The sequence below is a fragment of the Pongo pygmaeus genome, chromosome 1, assembly GCF_028885625.2.
Source record: "Pongo pygmaeus isolate AG05252 chromosome 1, NHGRI_mPonPyg2-v2.0_pri, whole genome shotgun sequence".
Lineage (NCBI taxonomy): Eukaryota > Metazoa > Chordata > Mammalia > Primates > Hominidae > Pongo > Pongo pygmaeus.
The window spans coordinates 199,836,023-199,853,688 of NC_072373.2; the positions used below are offsets into that span (position 1 = coordinate 199,836,023).

The window sequence follows — 17,666 nt, forward strand, 5'->3', positions numbered from 1 at the left end:
AAAGCAATGCTTTCATTGTTTTTTAAAATCTTCAGCAATTTTGAACTATTAGCATTTGCCATATTTCTGTGCTTGCTATTTACTTATCCTAGAGTGAGATCTCTTCTGAGTTATTGGGTATGTAAATTCTAAGTATCTGGCAAAAGTGCTTGCTGTTTACTTATCCTAGAGTGAGATCTCTTTTGAGTTATTGGGTATGTAAATTCTAAGTATTTGGCAAAACTCACCTGTACAGCCCCTTGACTCTTCTATCTATGTAGTTTGAAACACACTTTCTCTTACAAAGTTGGTTAGGTTCTTTAGATCAGAAACAAATTATATAATATCTTGATAATAGTGATTTGCTGTTGGTTATTGATGATCTCCTAGGTATCAGGCAGTGTGGCTTAAACACATTATTTCAGATATTTCCAGCAAATCTGCAAGATCATTTGTTAATTCTTGCTTATTGCTGATATAGAAGCAAAAGATTGGGCAAATTAAGTGTCCACACATCCCTTCTTGCCAGTGTGGACAGTGTTGGTCACCTTATACTCACTTAACAAATATTTAATTGGTTATTGGTGTTGTTTCTCTTTTTACATTTTTTTTTACCACTGGTACCAAGAATAATTTGTACCCATTTTCTTGACCATATGTCTAACTTTTATAAATAACACAGTGAAATTGAAAGTGATCTGATAAGAACTGTGCACTTGACAATATGGCAAAACACATTGTTAGGAACTGTAGTAATTTTAGCCTTGGTTTGTGGGTTTTGCATTTTTGCTTGCTGGAGTGTGTAGATCTTGTGAGATAGATTCTTCACATCATTCAGAATAATAATGATGCTAGCATTTTGATGTCTGTGTTTCATTAATAAAAAGTAGATCCTTGACTGGGCTCAGTGGCTTCACACTTGTAATCCCAACACTTTGGGAGGCCAAGGCAGGTGGATTGCTTGTGCCCAGGAGTTAGAGATTAGCCTGAACAACATGGTGAGACCCTGTCTCTACAAAAAACAGAAAAATTAGCCAGGTTTGGTGGTGCATACCTGTAGTACCAGCTACTCAGGAGAGAGGTGGGAGCATCTCTTCAGCCTGGGAGGCATGGGTTACAGTGAGCTGAGACTGTGCCACACTACACTCCAGCCTGAGCAGCAGAGCATGGCCCTGTCTCTTCCCTGCACTCCGCGCCCCCCGCCGCCCACCAAAAAAAAAAAAAAAAGTAGATCCTCTATCACAGTGGCATAACTGGTATTCTGCACTGGACTTGACTAATGCGTATGTTTGTGGAATTTCTGAGAGGGAAATAGAAATAGTCAGGTGAGAGCCCTACCAAATCGAATCTGGTGAACTCATTTGGGGCCATGTGGACCTTGATAAATATATTAGTGTTAAAGAGGAAATATTCTCATTCCATCTTTTGTGTGCATGTGAGACTCAGTTGACTTTAAATATGTGGGTAAATTACCCCTGTTCATCCTGTCTGGAACCCCTCCCGACCCCCATTAATACTCTTTTCTGTTTTTTGTTTTTTGTTTTTTGAAATGGAGTTTTGCTCTTTCCCCCAGGCTGGAGCGAAGTGGCTCGATCTCAGCTCACTGCAGCCTCCACCTCCCAGGTTCAAGTAATTCTCCTGCCTCATCCTCTCCCGTAGCTGGGATTATAGGTGCCTGCTGCCATGCCTGGCTAATTTTTGTATTTTTAGTAGAGACGGGGTTTTGCCATGTTGGCCAGGCTGGTCTCGAACTCCTGACCTCTGGTAATCCACCTGCCTTGGCCTCCCAAAGTGCTAGGATTACAGACGTGAGCCACCACGCCTGGCCTGTTACACTTTTTTTTTTTTCTTCACCCCCTTTTTGTCAGAGCACTGACATTATATAGTATGGTTTATTGTCTGTCTCATTCGTTAAGATAAAAGCTCCATGAGGACAGGGGCTTTGTTGGTCTTGTTCATTGCTCTGTCTCACTTGCCCATTTGCCACATGGTAGGCATTAAATATTTGATAACACTACCACTTGCTGATGCCAGGTATTCCAAATTCATCTTTTAACTTAATTGTCACAAGAACTTTATGAGGCAGATGAGATAAAATGTTTGAATGAATGAATCATCACTTTTTTATGCTTTTTGCTGCTTATAAAGGTAATGTGTTTAAAGTAAGAATGGTAGAATGAAATTCCACTCTATGAAATGTTATTAATTGAATTTATACCCTAACAGCTGTGACATATAAAAACTATTATAGGGAAACTGTTTTACAATTAAGTTTTAAAAGTTGACCCAACCTGAGCATAGGGTAGGTCTTCTCCAGTGAAAAGAAAGTGGTTGAGTTATTTCTGTCTTCCTTTCCCAGGTTCTCCGTGGAGGAGCCAGCCAACGTCCTTTGACCCCAAACCAGAACCAGCAGGGACAGCAAACAGATCCCCTTGTGGCAGCTGCAGCAGTGAATTCTGCCCTTGCCTTTGGACAAGGTCTGGCAGCAGGCATGCCAGGTGCGGCTGCTTTGTTATTCCTAATACTTTGGCAGGGAAAAAGGCTGCACGTTTGAGGTGATTACAGAGGGGAATGAGCAGTGCTTTCACCTTGCTTAGGCTTGTCATGATTTGGAGACTGGCAAGGATGATACACACTTGCCCTCACTTAGACTATAGTTCACTGATGAGAGCATTGTTCTGAGCCAGTCTTAAGTCATATTGGAGGTATCTAAATGTCCATGCAGCTTGGAGTATGTGGTTTTTCCTTGGTGGATTATCTGTTTTCTGTTTCAGAATTAGGGATAGATGGAGTGGCCAAGCTAGTTTACAAGGCTTAGTCTTTATGTTGATGTTTTTGAACAGCATGATTAGTGAGAAATTTCTGGTACACCTTGATAGGGTCATCCCTTACATTTTTAAGGTTTCTCTTAAACCAATAGTAGGGGTTCTTTTTAGCTGCCTACCTCTGAGATACATGTTTATATAGATACATCTTGAATATATGTTGTTTTTGGTTCACTGTCAGCTGGTTTGGTGCTTTGCATGGGATTAGATGTAGTTTGATGTTCTACATATGAAACAAGTCTTTGAGAGATGTCAGCTTATTTTTATGGACCTTTACTGATCATAGAGCATAGTCAATTTAACTGAGCCATTTATGAATTCAATAAATAACTTTAACCTGTTTCATTTGTTTTTTAGTTACTGAGCGTTTGTGTGTTCTTAGGAAGTCACCTGCAGTTTTTCATATGGCTTAAACTGGGATTTGGAGATTCTATCTCACATAATATTGAAAGATCATGTTGTTTAAAGCCTATCTAGGTTTTTCCTGCTATTTTGCGGGATATTTGTTCTTAGATTATTATGTAGTATGAAAGTACTGTGATTTTTATAATCATTTGTAGCCTCTGTTTATTCAACTATTTAAGTGATGGAGCCAGTATATAAATCTAGGTCAATTCAACCCCAAAGCTGAGTTTGTGATTATTGACAATATGTTGGTGCCCAGGACATACTTGCTTGTTTAACATATACATTTCTCTGTTGGCTTGATATTCCTAGGTTATCCGGTGTTGGCTCCTGCTGCTTACTATGACCAAACTGGTGCCCTTGTAGTGAATGCAGGCGCGAGAAATGGTCTTGGAGCTCCGGTTCGACTTGTAGCTCCTGCCCCAGTCATCATTAGTTCCTCAGCTGCACAAGCAGGTGAGCGCACATCTGAGTGGACTCCTGCCAGAGATCTAAAAGTGGCGACTGATAGTGAGATTCTTAAAGTATGTTGAAATACACTTTTGGCAATTCTCAGTATGTCAGTTCTAACCTGTAATGTTTCAAAAAGAGATCAGAAGCAATAAGTGACCTTGGTGGATTCTACTTTGTTGGGGGGTTGGTGGGGTAGGGGGGACGGCATGTGCCAGCTGGTTAGAAGCAAGGTCTGGCTCCACTGAGAACATAGAAGTTGCATTACTCACACAAAATGGCTTTGTTGGCAGAAATCCAAGTCATTATTTTAAGATAATTTTAGAGGAGGGGTTGTTTTTTGCCGCAGGGGCATGAGTGGAGGACATGGGAAAGAGTAGTGAGAAGTGACAGAATAATACATTTGGTTGGGAGGAGTAATAGTTTTTTACTTTAAGTGTTTATTTTTTTAGAATTAGGAACAATAACAGGAACATCTAGAAGACAGCAGTGTGCTAAAATAGGAATTTGAAGGATGTGTATATGCATTACATGGTTCTAGAGGAAACCCTCAACATAGATATTTATGGAATTTAAGATTTTAAGAAGTAGTTGTATTTAATGGATACATTTGATGTTTATACCCCTTTTAATCTGTAGACTCTTAAAAGCTACCAGCATAGTGAACTTGTTCTAGTGGTATTTTGAGTTCAAATTGAAAGTAGAAACAGAAAATAGAAGCTTCATATGAAGGAATCAAAGACAGATTTGTATGGTTTGTGTCTGTTTTGAAAAGATAGGCAGCATTAAAAGATTTTTTGAAAAAAAGATAAAAATGTAGTTTGGAAATGTGGCCAGTCCCTTTCATAGCCAAACGGTTTGCTTTCTTCTTCATAGCTGTTGCAGCAGCCGCAGCTTCAGCAAATGGAGCAGCTGGTGGTCTTGCTGGAACAACAAATGGACCATTTCGCCCTTTAGGAACACAGCAGCCTCAGCCCCAGCCCCAGCAGCAGCCCAATAACAACCTGGCATCCAGTTCTTTCTACGGCAACAACTCTCTGAACAGCAATTCACAGAGCAGCTCCCTCTTCTCCCAGGGCTCTGCCCAGCCTGCCAACACATCCTTGGGATTCGGAAGTAGCAGTTCTCTCGGCGCCACCCTGGGATCCGCCCTTGGAGGGTTTGGAACAGCAGGTAGAAATTAGACTGATATGCTCTTAAGATTGAATTTTAATTATTTTTACAATCCTTCTGGAATACTGGCAATGCATGGAACCACAGGCAGATCTGGACCAAGCCTTGTGGGAATCCAGCCATCCCACATAATCTGTGAGATGATAGACTATTGAAATCAAGTTATACAGATGGGACCTATTTCAATCCATGCTCATGTGGCTACTTACTTAATCAGTTTCTTTCAGGGATTTGAAATCTAGGGAAGATTTTTGCTGTATTTGGGAAAAATATTGAGGGAACTATAGAAATTGATATCAAAAACTGAGGGAGGAGGACTTACTAAAGATAGCAGAGCTGAAATACTCCACAATTGAGACTGAGCCGAGTTCTTGGCCTGCAGGCCTTAAAGAGTTACAAGTTTTCTTCAGTCTTTTGAGTAGAATTTAAGGTAGACATGTGGAAAATTAGGAGGAAGGATATTAGACCCAGATATTTTTAATGTTTTGATGAAAAAAGCAGGAGTGTAGTATGGTGAATAATGGGATAATTGCAGAGATTATAAAAAACAAACAAACAAACAAAAGTGATCCCTAAATAGAAGGGCATGTGTGAAAGAAAGTATCTTAATTGGAATTGAGGGCAGCATTAACTCTCGATTGAACCCACTGAGAAAACAGGCTTTCATATAGAAGTCTTGTGTAGTGGGGCAGTACCCCATTTACAAATCTTTTTTCTGTATCCCATTTTTCTACTTGAACCTTTTCAATTGATGAAAGGCATTCTTCTAGTCCATTTTCTTCCACCTTTTCCATAGTTCATGCGGCCGTCAGAGCTTTTTAACCCTCCCTTATCCTATAATATACGACACCATAGGAAGGTAAATTTGGCATATGTTTGATGGTCATGTTAACCTGAGCCATGTCCTCTTTATTACTTATCTGCCCCTAGTACTGCTACATTAACAGTTAGGCTGTCTCTGCTGACAAATTTGCGGTGGTAAGGAGTCTGGATCAAAGTGTTAGGAACAGGTCACTGGGCTTGTTCTTCGAAGAACAGGCCTGTTCTTATCTGCATTGTTTTAATTCCATTTTAGTTGCAAACTCCAACACTGGCAGTGGCTCCCGCCGTGACTCCCTGACTGGCAGCAGTGACCTTTATAAGAGGACATCGAGCAGCTTGACCCCCATTGGACACAGTTTTTATAACGGCCTTAGCTTTTCCTCCTCTCCTGGACCCGTGGGCATGCCTCTCCCTAGTCAGGGACCAGGACATTCACAGACACCACCTCCTTCCCTCTCTTCACATGGATCCTCTTCAAGCTTAAACCTGGGTAAGAACCATTACTCTAACACCACCTTGAACTCTAGAACTCTCTTGCCACCGATGACATTACAAGAACTTTGCATAAGCAAAGGACAGTCCCTTTATACTAGAAGTGTCCTGGGTGTTCTGTGCCTTCCGTAAATACCTCATGTTATTCAGGCTGTACCTATAGATAGTATAGCAGTTTTGGCTTTATTATAGTTTGGGTACATTCCCTGTATATTCAGTTAGCTTTAGTATGAACATTTTATTCTTTGGCTACCTGTGAGAGTATTTCAATGTAAACAATATAAACACAGGTTCATTTCAGTGAAGCGAGGAAACACAGAGACAGAATTTAATCACCTAGTATCACCACCTGAAATACCACCACAGTTAATATTTTGCCTTATTTCCTTTCAAAATTTCCCCTCTGCTATATGTACATATAATATCTTGCTTTTTCATAAAAAGCATTTTATTTTTAAAATTTTGCCATATTTTAAAATATGTGTAAATATAAACTCTCAAACCATATAGTATGTTAATGAGGAGATGTATATTTCCCTGTTAAATATTTAGGTTCTTTTATGCATGGGATTTTAAAATATTACCATCTAGATTCTAGAAAATAGGGAGAGAAAAAGAGGATCCCAAGCAGCAGGCTATAAGAATGAAAAGAAAATTATATTACCTTTTTTTTTTGGTGGCAAATCTCTAAATCTTTCAGGACATGGGAGATGTTTTCTCATCTCAAGCATGGTGCATACTCCTCTCCCGCAGTTACGTATTAAGTTTGAAGTACTGATTTATTTGCTAGATGGGGAAAATTGAGTCCTAGATGTAGAGTCACCATATAATGTATCATGCAAACCAGAACACTTTTGTGAGTGGAAGGGGGTGCTATGAATAATTACTTGGTGATGATAGGCCTAAATCAGGACTGTCCTGGGCAAATCAGTACGTGTGGCCACTTTACCAAGAAGATTCTGTTTTTAACCAGCAAGATTAAAAGTGGCTTCATGGACTCAGAAGTGAGAACTTGACTAAAAACAAACAGGATGCCTTCGTTTGGATAGGCAGACTAGAAAGTGATTTATAAGATTGAAGAGAAGTCTGAAGTAGGTAGGGTAATAGACTTATTATTCTAGACCTAAGAGTGATAGCTTTGAGTTTGAAAGAGGCGCGTTTCAAGTCAAAACTATGTTTATATATACACATTGGCATGTGTGTGCGTATCCGGAAGTTTTATACAGTAAGAACTTTAGTTGTAGAACTCATTTTCTCAGGTTATATGTGAACATCACTTTATAAAAGTTACTATGACATTCCTGATTAGTAGGTCCATAATAGGTAGACAGGGGGATGGGGTACATTGCACAACAGTGTTTCCTAGTGACACAATGCCTGGCTTTAAAGACTGGGGGTTAATGCAAAATCTGGAGAGAGCTTTCAAACTCCCAGTTTGATATGTGGCTAGAAGGAAGGAACTAATGTTCATTGACCTGGCATTTACCTGCTGGTGTTAATGGTTTTGGGTCCTGTACATACAACACTGGAAGGTATAGGTATTATTTCGTGTCTCAGGACTTAAATATCTTGCCTAGCCTGTGTCATCTCAGATTTGAACAGATTTAGAATCAAGCCTTTTCGACTCCAAAGCATGCAGTTTCAGTGTATATCCTGTTACATGATATACTCAGGATATCTTGAACCAGTCCGTTACCAAATCCAGAAGTATGTATCTTTTAATTTCTTGGCTTAAAAACATGTGAACTGTGTCATCCCATACTACATACTAAATAAACTGAACCTGCTAAGTTTTTTTTCATAAAGAGCCAGATAGTAAATGTTTTAGGTTTTATAGGCCAGATGGTGTCTGTAGTGAATATTTAACTCTGCTGTTGAAGTGTGAAAGCAACCACAGACAAAATGTAAATGAGTGAATATGTAGCTATCTTCTAATAAAACTTTATTTATAAAAATAGATGGGCCAGGCATGATGGCTCACATCTGTAATCCCAGCACTTTGGGAGGCCGAGGTGGGCAGATCACTTGAGGTCAGGAGTTCAAGACCAGCCTGGCCAACATAGTGAAACCCCGCCTCTACCAAAAAATACAAAAATTAGCCAGGCATGGTGGCGCGTGCCTGTAGTCCCAGCTGCTTGGGAGGCTGAGGTGGGAGAATTTCTTGAACCTGGGAGACAGGCTGCAGTGAGCTGAGATCGTGCCACTGTGCTCCAGCCTGAGCAACAGAGTAAGACCCTGTCTCAAAATAAAATAAGATAAAATAAAATAAAAAGCTGTGGTTTCTTGGTGTGTGGAAATGGAGCCAGAAATACTACTTTCATGCATGATACCTTTCCTTTTTCTAAAGTATCACCAATTTAATATAATACTACCTCTTAATTTTTGTTTTCCCTGTGAAGAAGGAAATAACTATTAGTGTGAGTTATTTCTTGTCAAATGACTTGTTGCCTGCCTAGTTTTATGTTTAACATAACTTCTTCTCTTTGGAAACATCCACCTTGTTCAAGCAGTTTCTTAGTGTACATTTGCATTGGACTTCTGTTGTGTGTAGTGCATATTTCGTACATGCCATTCCTGAGGAACTCTTTGTCTCAGTACAGCTTTGCCTCAGCTCAGTCTGTTTCCTTGAGAAAGTAGAGGTGTGCTACTTGGTTTTTAACAATCTCCATACAGAGGCCTTAAAGACATTTTAGTATAAGAAACTTAACATTTCTTTCTGGCCCACACCTAATACAGCTTCTGTTGTTAATACTACTTCACTGCTGCCACCAGCCATCAGCAGTGATGGGCAGCCATACTAAGCATTTTATATTCATTGTGTTGAATACTCAAAAGAACCTTTCACTCCTTAAAACTCAGCGTGGCTTAATTAATATTGCTAATGATACCAACCACAAAGCTAGTGTTTGAATGCGCATACCAGCCTATATCTCATGTGGATCTTTTCCCCATCTTGTCTTTTTTACACTTTGTCCCAGTAGGCAGATATGTGTTAGTATCTTTTAACAAAATCAGTGACCTGTTTAGTAATTTTTCCTGTTTTTTAAAAAAAATCACTTATTGAGTGGCATGGTTTTTCATTACTGATTGTTTAAAGTTCAGACTAAAAACAAACCTTTTTGAGTTCTATTTCCCCCCGTTTTTATTGTTTGGGACAGGGTCTTGCTCTGTTGCCCAGACTGGAATGCAGTGGTGCTATCATAGCTCACTGTAACCTCAAACTCCTGGGCTCAAAGGATCTTTCCACCCCAGCTTCCCAAGTAGCTGGTACTATAAGCACACACCACCACACCCGGCTAATTAAAATAATTTTTTTTTTTTTTTGTAGAAACTAAGTCTTGCCATGTTGGTCAGGGTGGTCTTGAACTCTGGGCCTCCAGTGATCCTCTTGCCTTGGCCTCTCAAAGCACTAGGATTACAGGTGTGAGCCACTGTTTCTGGCTCCTTTTTTTCTTTCTTTCTTTATTTTATTTTTTTGAGATAGAGTTTCACTCTGTGGCCCAGGTTGTAATGCAGTGGTGTGATCTCGGCTCACTCCAACTTCTGCCTCCCAGTTCAAGTGATTCTCCTGCCTCAGCCTCCCGAGTAGCTGGGATTACAGGCACGTGCCACCATGCCCAGCTAATTTTTTATTTTTAGTAGAGATGGGGTTTTACCATGTTGGCCAGGCTGGTCCCTTTTTTTTTTTCATTTTTAAAATGTTGTCTTTTAAAATGCAGTAGTTTTTTATTTTGATGAGGTCCAATTTATCTTGGTTTTGGAATAGTATCGAAGAAATCTTTGCCTAACTCAAACTCTTGGGATATTTCCTCATGTTTTGCTCTAAAAAAATTTATTGTTTTATCTCTTAAATATAAGTCTGTGATCCATTTTGAGTTAATTTTGGATGTCAGGTCAGGGTTCATCTTTTTGCACATGCATTTCTAGTCGTCCTAGCACCATTTTCCTTTGTAATTTTGGTGTGCAGGTCTTGCACTGCTTCTGTTAAATTTATTCCTAATTGCATGTATTTTTGATGCTATTACAAATAGAATTGTGTTCTGGTTTTATCTTTTGATAGACTATTGTTTGCTTATAGAAATACAATTGGTTTTTGTATATTGATCTTATATACTGTGGCCTCGCTGTAGTTGTTTATTGGTCGTTCTAATGGTTTTTGGGTGGATTCTGTAGGATTTTCTACATATAAGATCATGTCATCTAAGAATGAAAGCCATTTTCCAATCTGGATGACTTTTCTTTTTCTTGTCTGATTGCACTGTGTAGAACCTCCAGTACAGATTGAGAATCCCAAATCAAAAATCTGAAATGCTGCAAAACCCAAAACTTTTTTGAGCATCAACAAAGTCTTTGTTGAAAGTTAACAAAGTTTAAAGGAAATGCTCATTGGAGCATTTAGAATTTTTGATTTTCATATTAGGATGCTCAGCTGGTAAATATAATGCAAGTATTCCAAAATCTGAAAGACTTTGAAATCTGAAACACTTCTGGTCCCAAGTACTTTGGATAAAGGGTACTCAACCTGGACTGTGTTAAATGGAAGAAATAAGAGCACACATCCTTCCCTTGTTACTGATCTTGGCGGGGGGTGGAGGTAAAGCGTTTGTCTTTTACCATTAAGCATAATCACAGTTGGTTTTTAGTAGATGCCCTTTGTTAGGTTGAAAAAGTTTCCTTCTAGCCTAAGTTTATTGAGCGTTTTTGTTGCAAATGGGTTTTAGTTTTTGTCAAGTGTTTCTTATACTTTTTTCTTTTTTTTTTTTTTGAGCTGGAGTCTTGGTCTATAGCCCAGGGTGGAGTGCAATGGTGCAGTCTCGGCTCACTGCAACCTCTGCCCCCTGGGTTCACACCATTCTCCTGCCTCAGCTTCCTGAGTAGCTGGGACTATAGGCGCCCACCACCATGCCCGGCTAATTTTTTGTATTTTTAGTAGAGATGGGGTTTCACAGTGTTAGCCAGGATGGTCTCGATCTCTGAACCTCATGATCTGCCTGCCTTGGCCTCCCAAAGTGCTGGGATTACAAGTGTGAGCCATCTCGCCCGGCCATTTTTTCTGCATTAATTGACGATCATGTGGCTTTTATCCTGTATTCTGTGAATGTGGTATGTTACATTAATTGATTTTCAGATATTAATCCAACTGTGCATTCCAGATATACATCTTACTTTGGTCATGTTCGATTTGGTGTGTTTGTATTTTTGTTGAGGATTTTTGAATCTGTATTAATGAAGGATGTGTGTTTTTCTTTCTCGTGAGGTGTGTGTTGTGGCTTGGTGTCAGGGTGATACCGACCTCATAGCATGAACTTCGAAGTGTACCATCCCTCTCTGTTTTCTGGAAGAGTTTGTGGAGTATTAGCATTATTTCTTTAAACATTTGATAAACTTGACCAGGTAAGCCAGTCTTAGCCTGGGCATTTATTTATAGTAAGATTTTTACTTAACCCATTTCTTTACATCTTATAGGTCTTATAGGTTCAGATTTTTATTTCTTCTTGAGTCAGTTTTGATAATTTGTGGCCTTCTAGGAATTTGTCCATTTCATCTAAAACGCCAAATTTGTTAGCATAAAATGTACTATTTTAATAAGTGAAATCTCTCTCTTAATCTTCCTCTCCCATCTTCCCCATACATGCATATATACCCATGAATGTGTACATATAAAATATGTTGTGACCCTGAAAAAGGCAGATGTTGCAAGTATTTATTTTGTTTGACTTATGTGTTACATGTCTCAATTTAACAGTATTATTAATCATAGTTAATAAATATGAATTTTCTTAACAAGTAGATCTGTAACTCTCATTTGTGGTTTATATGTGGGTTACATAGAAAACCTTAAACTCTCACCTATAACTGAAACATCCATGTCTAGTAAATTCTACTTCCCATCTCAAAGAGAAAAAAAGTAAGGGATGTGGATATGAGTGTCCTCAAAGACCGATTGTAATGGTTTCATGCCCTGCCTACCCATAGATCTGTTTATCCTACTCCCCCCTTTCTCACCCCTCATTTCTTAGAATGCTTCTCCATGCTTACAGTTTTTTGCACAATCCCCTGGCTGTATCATTTAAAAACTCTTAGACATCAAGAGGTAGCAGGTACAGTTTTTTGTTGACGACACCTAGGCTTTTCATTTGCCCTGGAAGAAAAGTGTTATGGTTGTTCATTACTTCAGAAATGAAATATATAATAGTAAAAATGAGCTCAAAAGTTCATAAGCTGTCCAGGGCAAAAGAATGAAAGCATTTCTAACTAAATTTCAATTTAGTTCTAAATGAAAAAGCATTTAGTTTTATTATCATGATAGAAGTATTATCTTCTTAAAATGTATTCTTTCTGTCCTTTATCTTCAGGGTTTTATGCGCCTTTTAGTTTTTTAGGAAAAGCACAGCTCAAACACAAAATATTTTTCTTTGTCCTTGCTTGAACTGAAGGAGAAGTTTCTAAGTTACTGGTCAGTAAGCAGTAGTCATGTATGTGTTTAGGTGTTTCCCCATTCTGAATTGAAATGAATATTTTATGATTTCTCACTTGGTTCTCTGAAGGAGACTTATCAGCTGTAAAACCAACCATGTGACAATTAACGTATTTTGGACTCCTTATTAATCTTGCACTAAGATGATCAGTTTTCAGGGTTATTTAATTTAGAGCTACCTTGGTGTTGTGTTGGAGAATGAATTGGAGAGAACTTATTTTTAAAACATTTTGATGAACATTGTTGTTTCTGGTTGTATTAAACACAGAACTAGATATTGGGGACCATGGGAATTTTTCTTTAAAGATGGGGACCATGGGAATTTTTCTTTAAAGATGGGAAGGCAGGGCTTTGCCCATTAGGCATCTATTAGATCAATGAGTACAAAAAGCAAGTAAATGAGAACATTCGACGTAGCAAGGGCATAACATACTACATGACCACTGGCAGAAATCCCTTATATACAATTATGCAAAATAGCTGAAGCACTTATTAATTTAAATAAAACATTTAAGCCCTTACTGTCTGTGGAAAGTTGTCATAGGGCACACTCCTGTGAAATCCACCACTGTCCCTTTGAAGCCTTATGAGAAATGTTTCTTTTAAAACAGTTGCAAATTTAAACACTTCCAGAGTGTTGCACCCAAACCCCCAGAGCTATAGTGGTTTGGGTGCAAGAACATGTTGGTATTCAGACTCTTGTGAATCAGAAAGCACATTTGTGCATTCGCCATCTAAATGAGATTCAGTCAACAAATACTTACTGATGGTCAAATATTTACTATTTGTCACACATTCTTTTCAAAAACAAGATAATTACAATTTAGAGCAAAAATTTAAGCTTTGGCTTAATGTTGAAAGAAGTACTGCTTGGCTCAAATAAAATATGTCTGTGAACTGTCAGTTTGCCATTGCCATTTATAATTTAGTATCTGGGAAAATTTCTCTTCAAAGATGTCTATATTTCTTAGTAATAAAAGCTGTGTGTCTGTGTGTGTGTATGAATGTCTTTGTAGTATATACTTGTCTGACATCTAAGGAGATAAGAGGCAAAAATCAAAACTTCACGGTAAATGTATTAACCATTTTTGTAGGCATATTAACTGTTATTCAGTCCAGTCCTGTGTGTGGATTAGTCATTATGTTTTTGCCCATAATAACAGAACATCCAACAAAGAGTGGCTTAAACAATAAGTGCTTTTATTGGCCTTTATAACTGGAAGTATAGTGGTAGGGCAGTGTTCAGGGTTGGTTTGTCTCATCATTAAACATTGTCACCAAGGACCTGGCTCCTTTATAATTTACCTTCCATTTTGGTCAGTGACCAGTTTCTTAAAATCCCTTTAAATTGTTTTCAAAACATTGTGTGTTCACAATGTTTTAAACACTTCTTCTTTGGCATGTTTGTTGAGATTGCCACACTTTCCCCATACGTGCCAACCTACCCTGTTACCACCTCTTTGCCCATTTCTCCCCAGCCTCAGACAGGTAAGACAGAATTGTTTCTGAAATGGAATAAAGAACAGTCTTGGCCGGGCGCCGTGGCTCGTGCCTGTAATCCCAGCACTTTGGGAGGCTGAGATGGGCGGATCACATGAGGTCAGGAGTTTGAGAGCAGTCTGGCCAACATGGTGAAACCTCATCTCTACTAAAAGTACAAAAATTAGCCGAACGTGGTGGCGCACGCCTGTAGTCCTAGCTACTTGGAAGGCTGAGGTGGGAGAATTGCTTCAACCCGGGAGGCGGAGATTGCAGTGAGTTGAGATTGCACCATTGCACTCCAGCCTGCGTGGCAGAGCAAGACTCCATCTCAAAAAAAAAAAAAAAACAAAAAAACAAAACAGTCTTATGACTACTGTTTTCTTTTCATATTTTTCTTCCTTAAAAAAAAATCAGTTTTCATTTGAATTCAGAAATACTGTGGAATTTGACAAGAATGTTCTGTAGAACAAGAAAACTTGATGAAACTGCGTCAGAAAATGAATTTCAGACCCCAAAAGGGCCTTGACCCTGGAGTCAAGAGCCCTGTTCTGAATTCTGGCCATGACAATTTTGGGTTTTGTATCTTTGGATGAACATTTCATCTCTGGGCTTAATTTTTTGTTACATAAATGGGAATTGCAAACTCCTTTTCCAAAATGCCAGTGAGAATTCTAGAGAAAGTGTATATGAAAAACTTCTAACATAGAATTAGGCTTAGGACAAATGCTCAGTAAATATTTTACAAATTTCTGCATTGAGTCATTTTCACTTTGATTGAGACCCAGACTTTTGAAGCTGGGCCCTGGAATTCTGTGAAGTCCAGCCTGGGTATCTTTTTGTGGCTACCATTAAACCCCAAACCAGACATTTATTAAGACTTGTGAAGAGTTGAGAAGTAGTTAAGATTGGATGACTTTTCTCGTGGATTTTTAATTGTTATTCATCTAAACTTTTTGTGGTTTATGTAATATTTCTTACCTACTTTGGCCTTTTTGTTTAAAAGGAGGTGGGGGAAACAACCCCAGAAAGGCTTGGCATCTTTTTTCTATTGCAATCAAAATTTAAAATAAAATAAGAACTGTTTTTTGGTTTGGTTTGGTTTTTGTTTTTTTTTTTTTTTTTTTAGACGGAGTCTTGCTCTGTCGCCCAGGCTGGAGTGCAGTGGCACAATCTCGGCTTACTGCAAGCTCTGCCTCCCGGGTTCACTATTCTCCTGCCTCAGCCTCCCAAGTAGCTGGGATTACAGGCACCTGGCACCACGCCCAGCTAATTTTTTTTTTTTTTTTGTATTTTTTAGTAGAGTCGGGGTTTCACCGTGTTAGCCAGGATGGTCTTGATCTCCTGACCTTGTGATCGGCCCACCTCGGCCTCCCAAAGTGCTGGGATTACAGGGATAACAGGCGTGAGCCACCGTCTCTGGCCTGTTATTTTGTTATTTTAAAATACTCATAATTTATTATGCTGCTATACTGTTTTTTTCTGTTTGTTTGTTTGTTTTTGGTTTTTTTTTTTTTTTTTGGAGACAAGGTCTTGCTCTGTTGCCTAGACTGGAGTGGAGTGGTGCAATCATGGCTTACTGCAGCCTCGACCTACTGGGCTCAGGTGATCCTCCTATCTCAACATCCCAAGTAGTTAGGACTACAGGTGTGTATCACCACACCCAGCTAATTTTTTATTTTTATTTTATTTTTAGAGATGGGGTCTCTCTCTGTTGTCCAGGCTGGTCTTGAAGTCTTAGGCTCAAGCCATCCTCCTGCTTCGACTTCCCAAAGTGTTGGGTTTACAGACATCAGCCACCACACCTGGCCTGCTATATGTTTTGATACGCCTTTTGGTCATATGTTTGTTTTATCTGTGATTCACAATTATTCCTTTGTCACCCATCAAAACAGCATTATTGGTGGCATGAAGGTTGTTGAAACTACAGTCATTTCAGGCTATGTCACAATAGAAATTGTTAAGAGCTGTCCATTTGTAATGAAAACTCGAAAATTTTTCATTTTTAAGGCATCTCCTGTCTTGTACTCATTATGTCTCATCCATGGCCTGGAACGTCTTAGTGATTTTCACACTTGTATTTAGTGGCAAAATCATTCCTTCAAAGAAAGCTTTTTCACGGGATCCCCTGTATAAAACAGACCAATCTGGATGCCTGATTTTTTAGAGTGGGTTTCAGATGGAAATGGGGGTTATTCAAGAATGAAAGGAATCTCCACAGATCTCAGAATGGAAAACCACTCAAGTCTGAGTGTATTTTGCATTTTCTGAGTTTTTATTGCTGGTGCTCAGGTGCTAGGTTCACCTGGTAGGCACATTTCTTCCTCATTTCATTTACTAGGGGCCATGCTAACTGTTGCTCCAGTCTTACTAGCAGTCTACCATCAACGGTAAAAGCATTCCCTTCTCAATCTTTGTGCAAAAGTTTCCTTCCAGGTTGTTGAGTGGACCTACGAAAGTCATGACGCTAATAGAATTGTCTTAACACAAAAACAACAGCATTGAAGAAATCAGAAATGGTGCGGGCTTTCGGGTGTGGGAATGCTTTTTTCTCTCTTGAATGAAGTTGCTGAAGAATGGTCTTAAGTTATCCTGTTCTGTAACCAACAGGAGGACTCACGAACGGCAGTGGAAGATACATCTCTGCTGCTCCAGGCGCTGAAGCCAAGTACCGCAGTGCAAGCAGCGCCTCCAGCCTCTTCAGCCCGAGCAGCACTCTTTTCTCTTCCTCTCGTTTGCGATATGGAATGTCTGATGTCATGCCTTCTGGCAGGAGCAGGCTTTTGGAAGATTTTCGAAACAACCGGTACCCCAATTTACAACTGCGGGAGATTGCTGGACATATAATGGAATTTTCCCAAGACCAGCATGGGTCCAGGTGAGTACTTGGCTTTGGCACTTTAAGGTACCCGAAATTGTAATGCCTTAACTGTCTTGGCTCAGATGGGTATCTACTGAAATAAATTGCCATATAGTAATTTTTTAAAAGCGTGCCTCTTAGGTTGCATCACATTATTTCATAGGGATTTAAGAAACAAACATGAACACAAAGACATACATACACTTTGGCTGCTTTAAGCATTATGAAGAATCTTTTGCTCTTAAAGAGTTGCTATTCAAATACAAGTTTGATCTAGGGTGCTGAGGAGTAAGACAGCTCTACCACCTTTCTTTGTTGTTCCGCTCTGTAGAAGTGACAGTCTATGTAGAGATGAGAGAAGAAACTATTATAGAAGACAGAATTTGGTTTGGGTTACCCCTTCCTGTTGGGCTGCTTCAGTGGGCTTCACAGAAAGCGAATCTGGTCCTGGGGATTGAGCATAATTATGGTGACAGCACCCATCCTTCTTTCCCATTTCTGTTTCTGTTTCTTTCTCTGATACTGTGTCCAGTGAAACAGTTTCTACAGAAGCTACCTCCTCCTTAAGTTCTGCCAGCTTGCTACTGGGCCAAAATTTCTCGTATTTGAATTCTATAGGCTAGATTCAGAGGCAACATGATTTTCCTGATAGTGGTCATTTGGACTAAAAAAAGGCAGACTGTTACTACTTCAGAAGATAATG

At 39.2% G+C, this 17,666-nt stretch overlaps 1 protein-coding gene and 1 non-coding gene across 51 annotated transcripts in view; both read left to right on the top strand.

Annotated features, from left to right (window-relative positions):
* PUM1 (pumilio RNA binding family member 1) overlaps positions 1–17,666 on the top strand; it is a 133,693-nt gene that overhangs the window by 94,524 nt on the left and 21,503 nt on the right. For 22 of the 50 annotated variants that reach the window (XM_063666735.1, XM_054465557.2, XM_063666736.1 and 19 more), the window contains 5 exons: positions 2,339–2,477; positions 3,522–3,665; positions 4,536–4,832; positions 5,908–6,144; positions 16,714–16,981. In XM_063666735.1, the coding sequence (XP_063522805.1) occupies positions 2,339–2,477; positions 3,522–3,665; positions 4,536–4,832; positions 5,908–6,144; positions 16,714–16,981 (1,085 nt within the window). The remainder of the gene's footprint in view (positions 1–2,338; positions 2,478–3,521; positions 3,666–4,535; positions 4,833–5,907; positions 6,145–16,713; positions 16,982–17,666) is intronic. The other 28 variants (XM_063666761.1, XM_063666775.1, XM_063666790.1 and 25 more) reach the window with 3 other exon arrangements.
* On the top strand, positions 2,595–2,667 carry LOC129023661 (small nucleolar RNA SNORD103/SNORD85). The gene has a single exon (XR_008496870.1). It is a non-coding gene; the product is annotated as a small nucleolar RNA SNORD103/SNORD85 (small nucleolar RNA).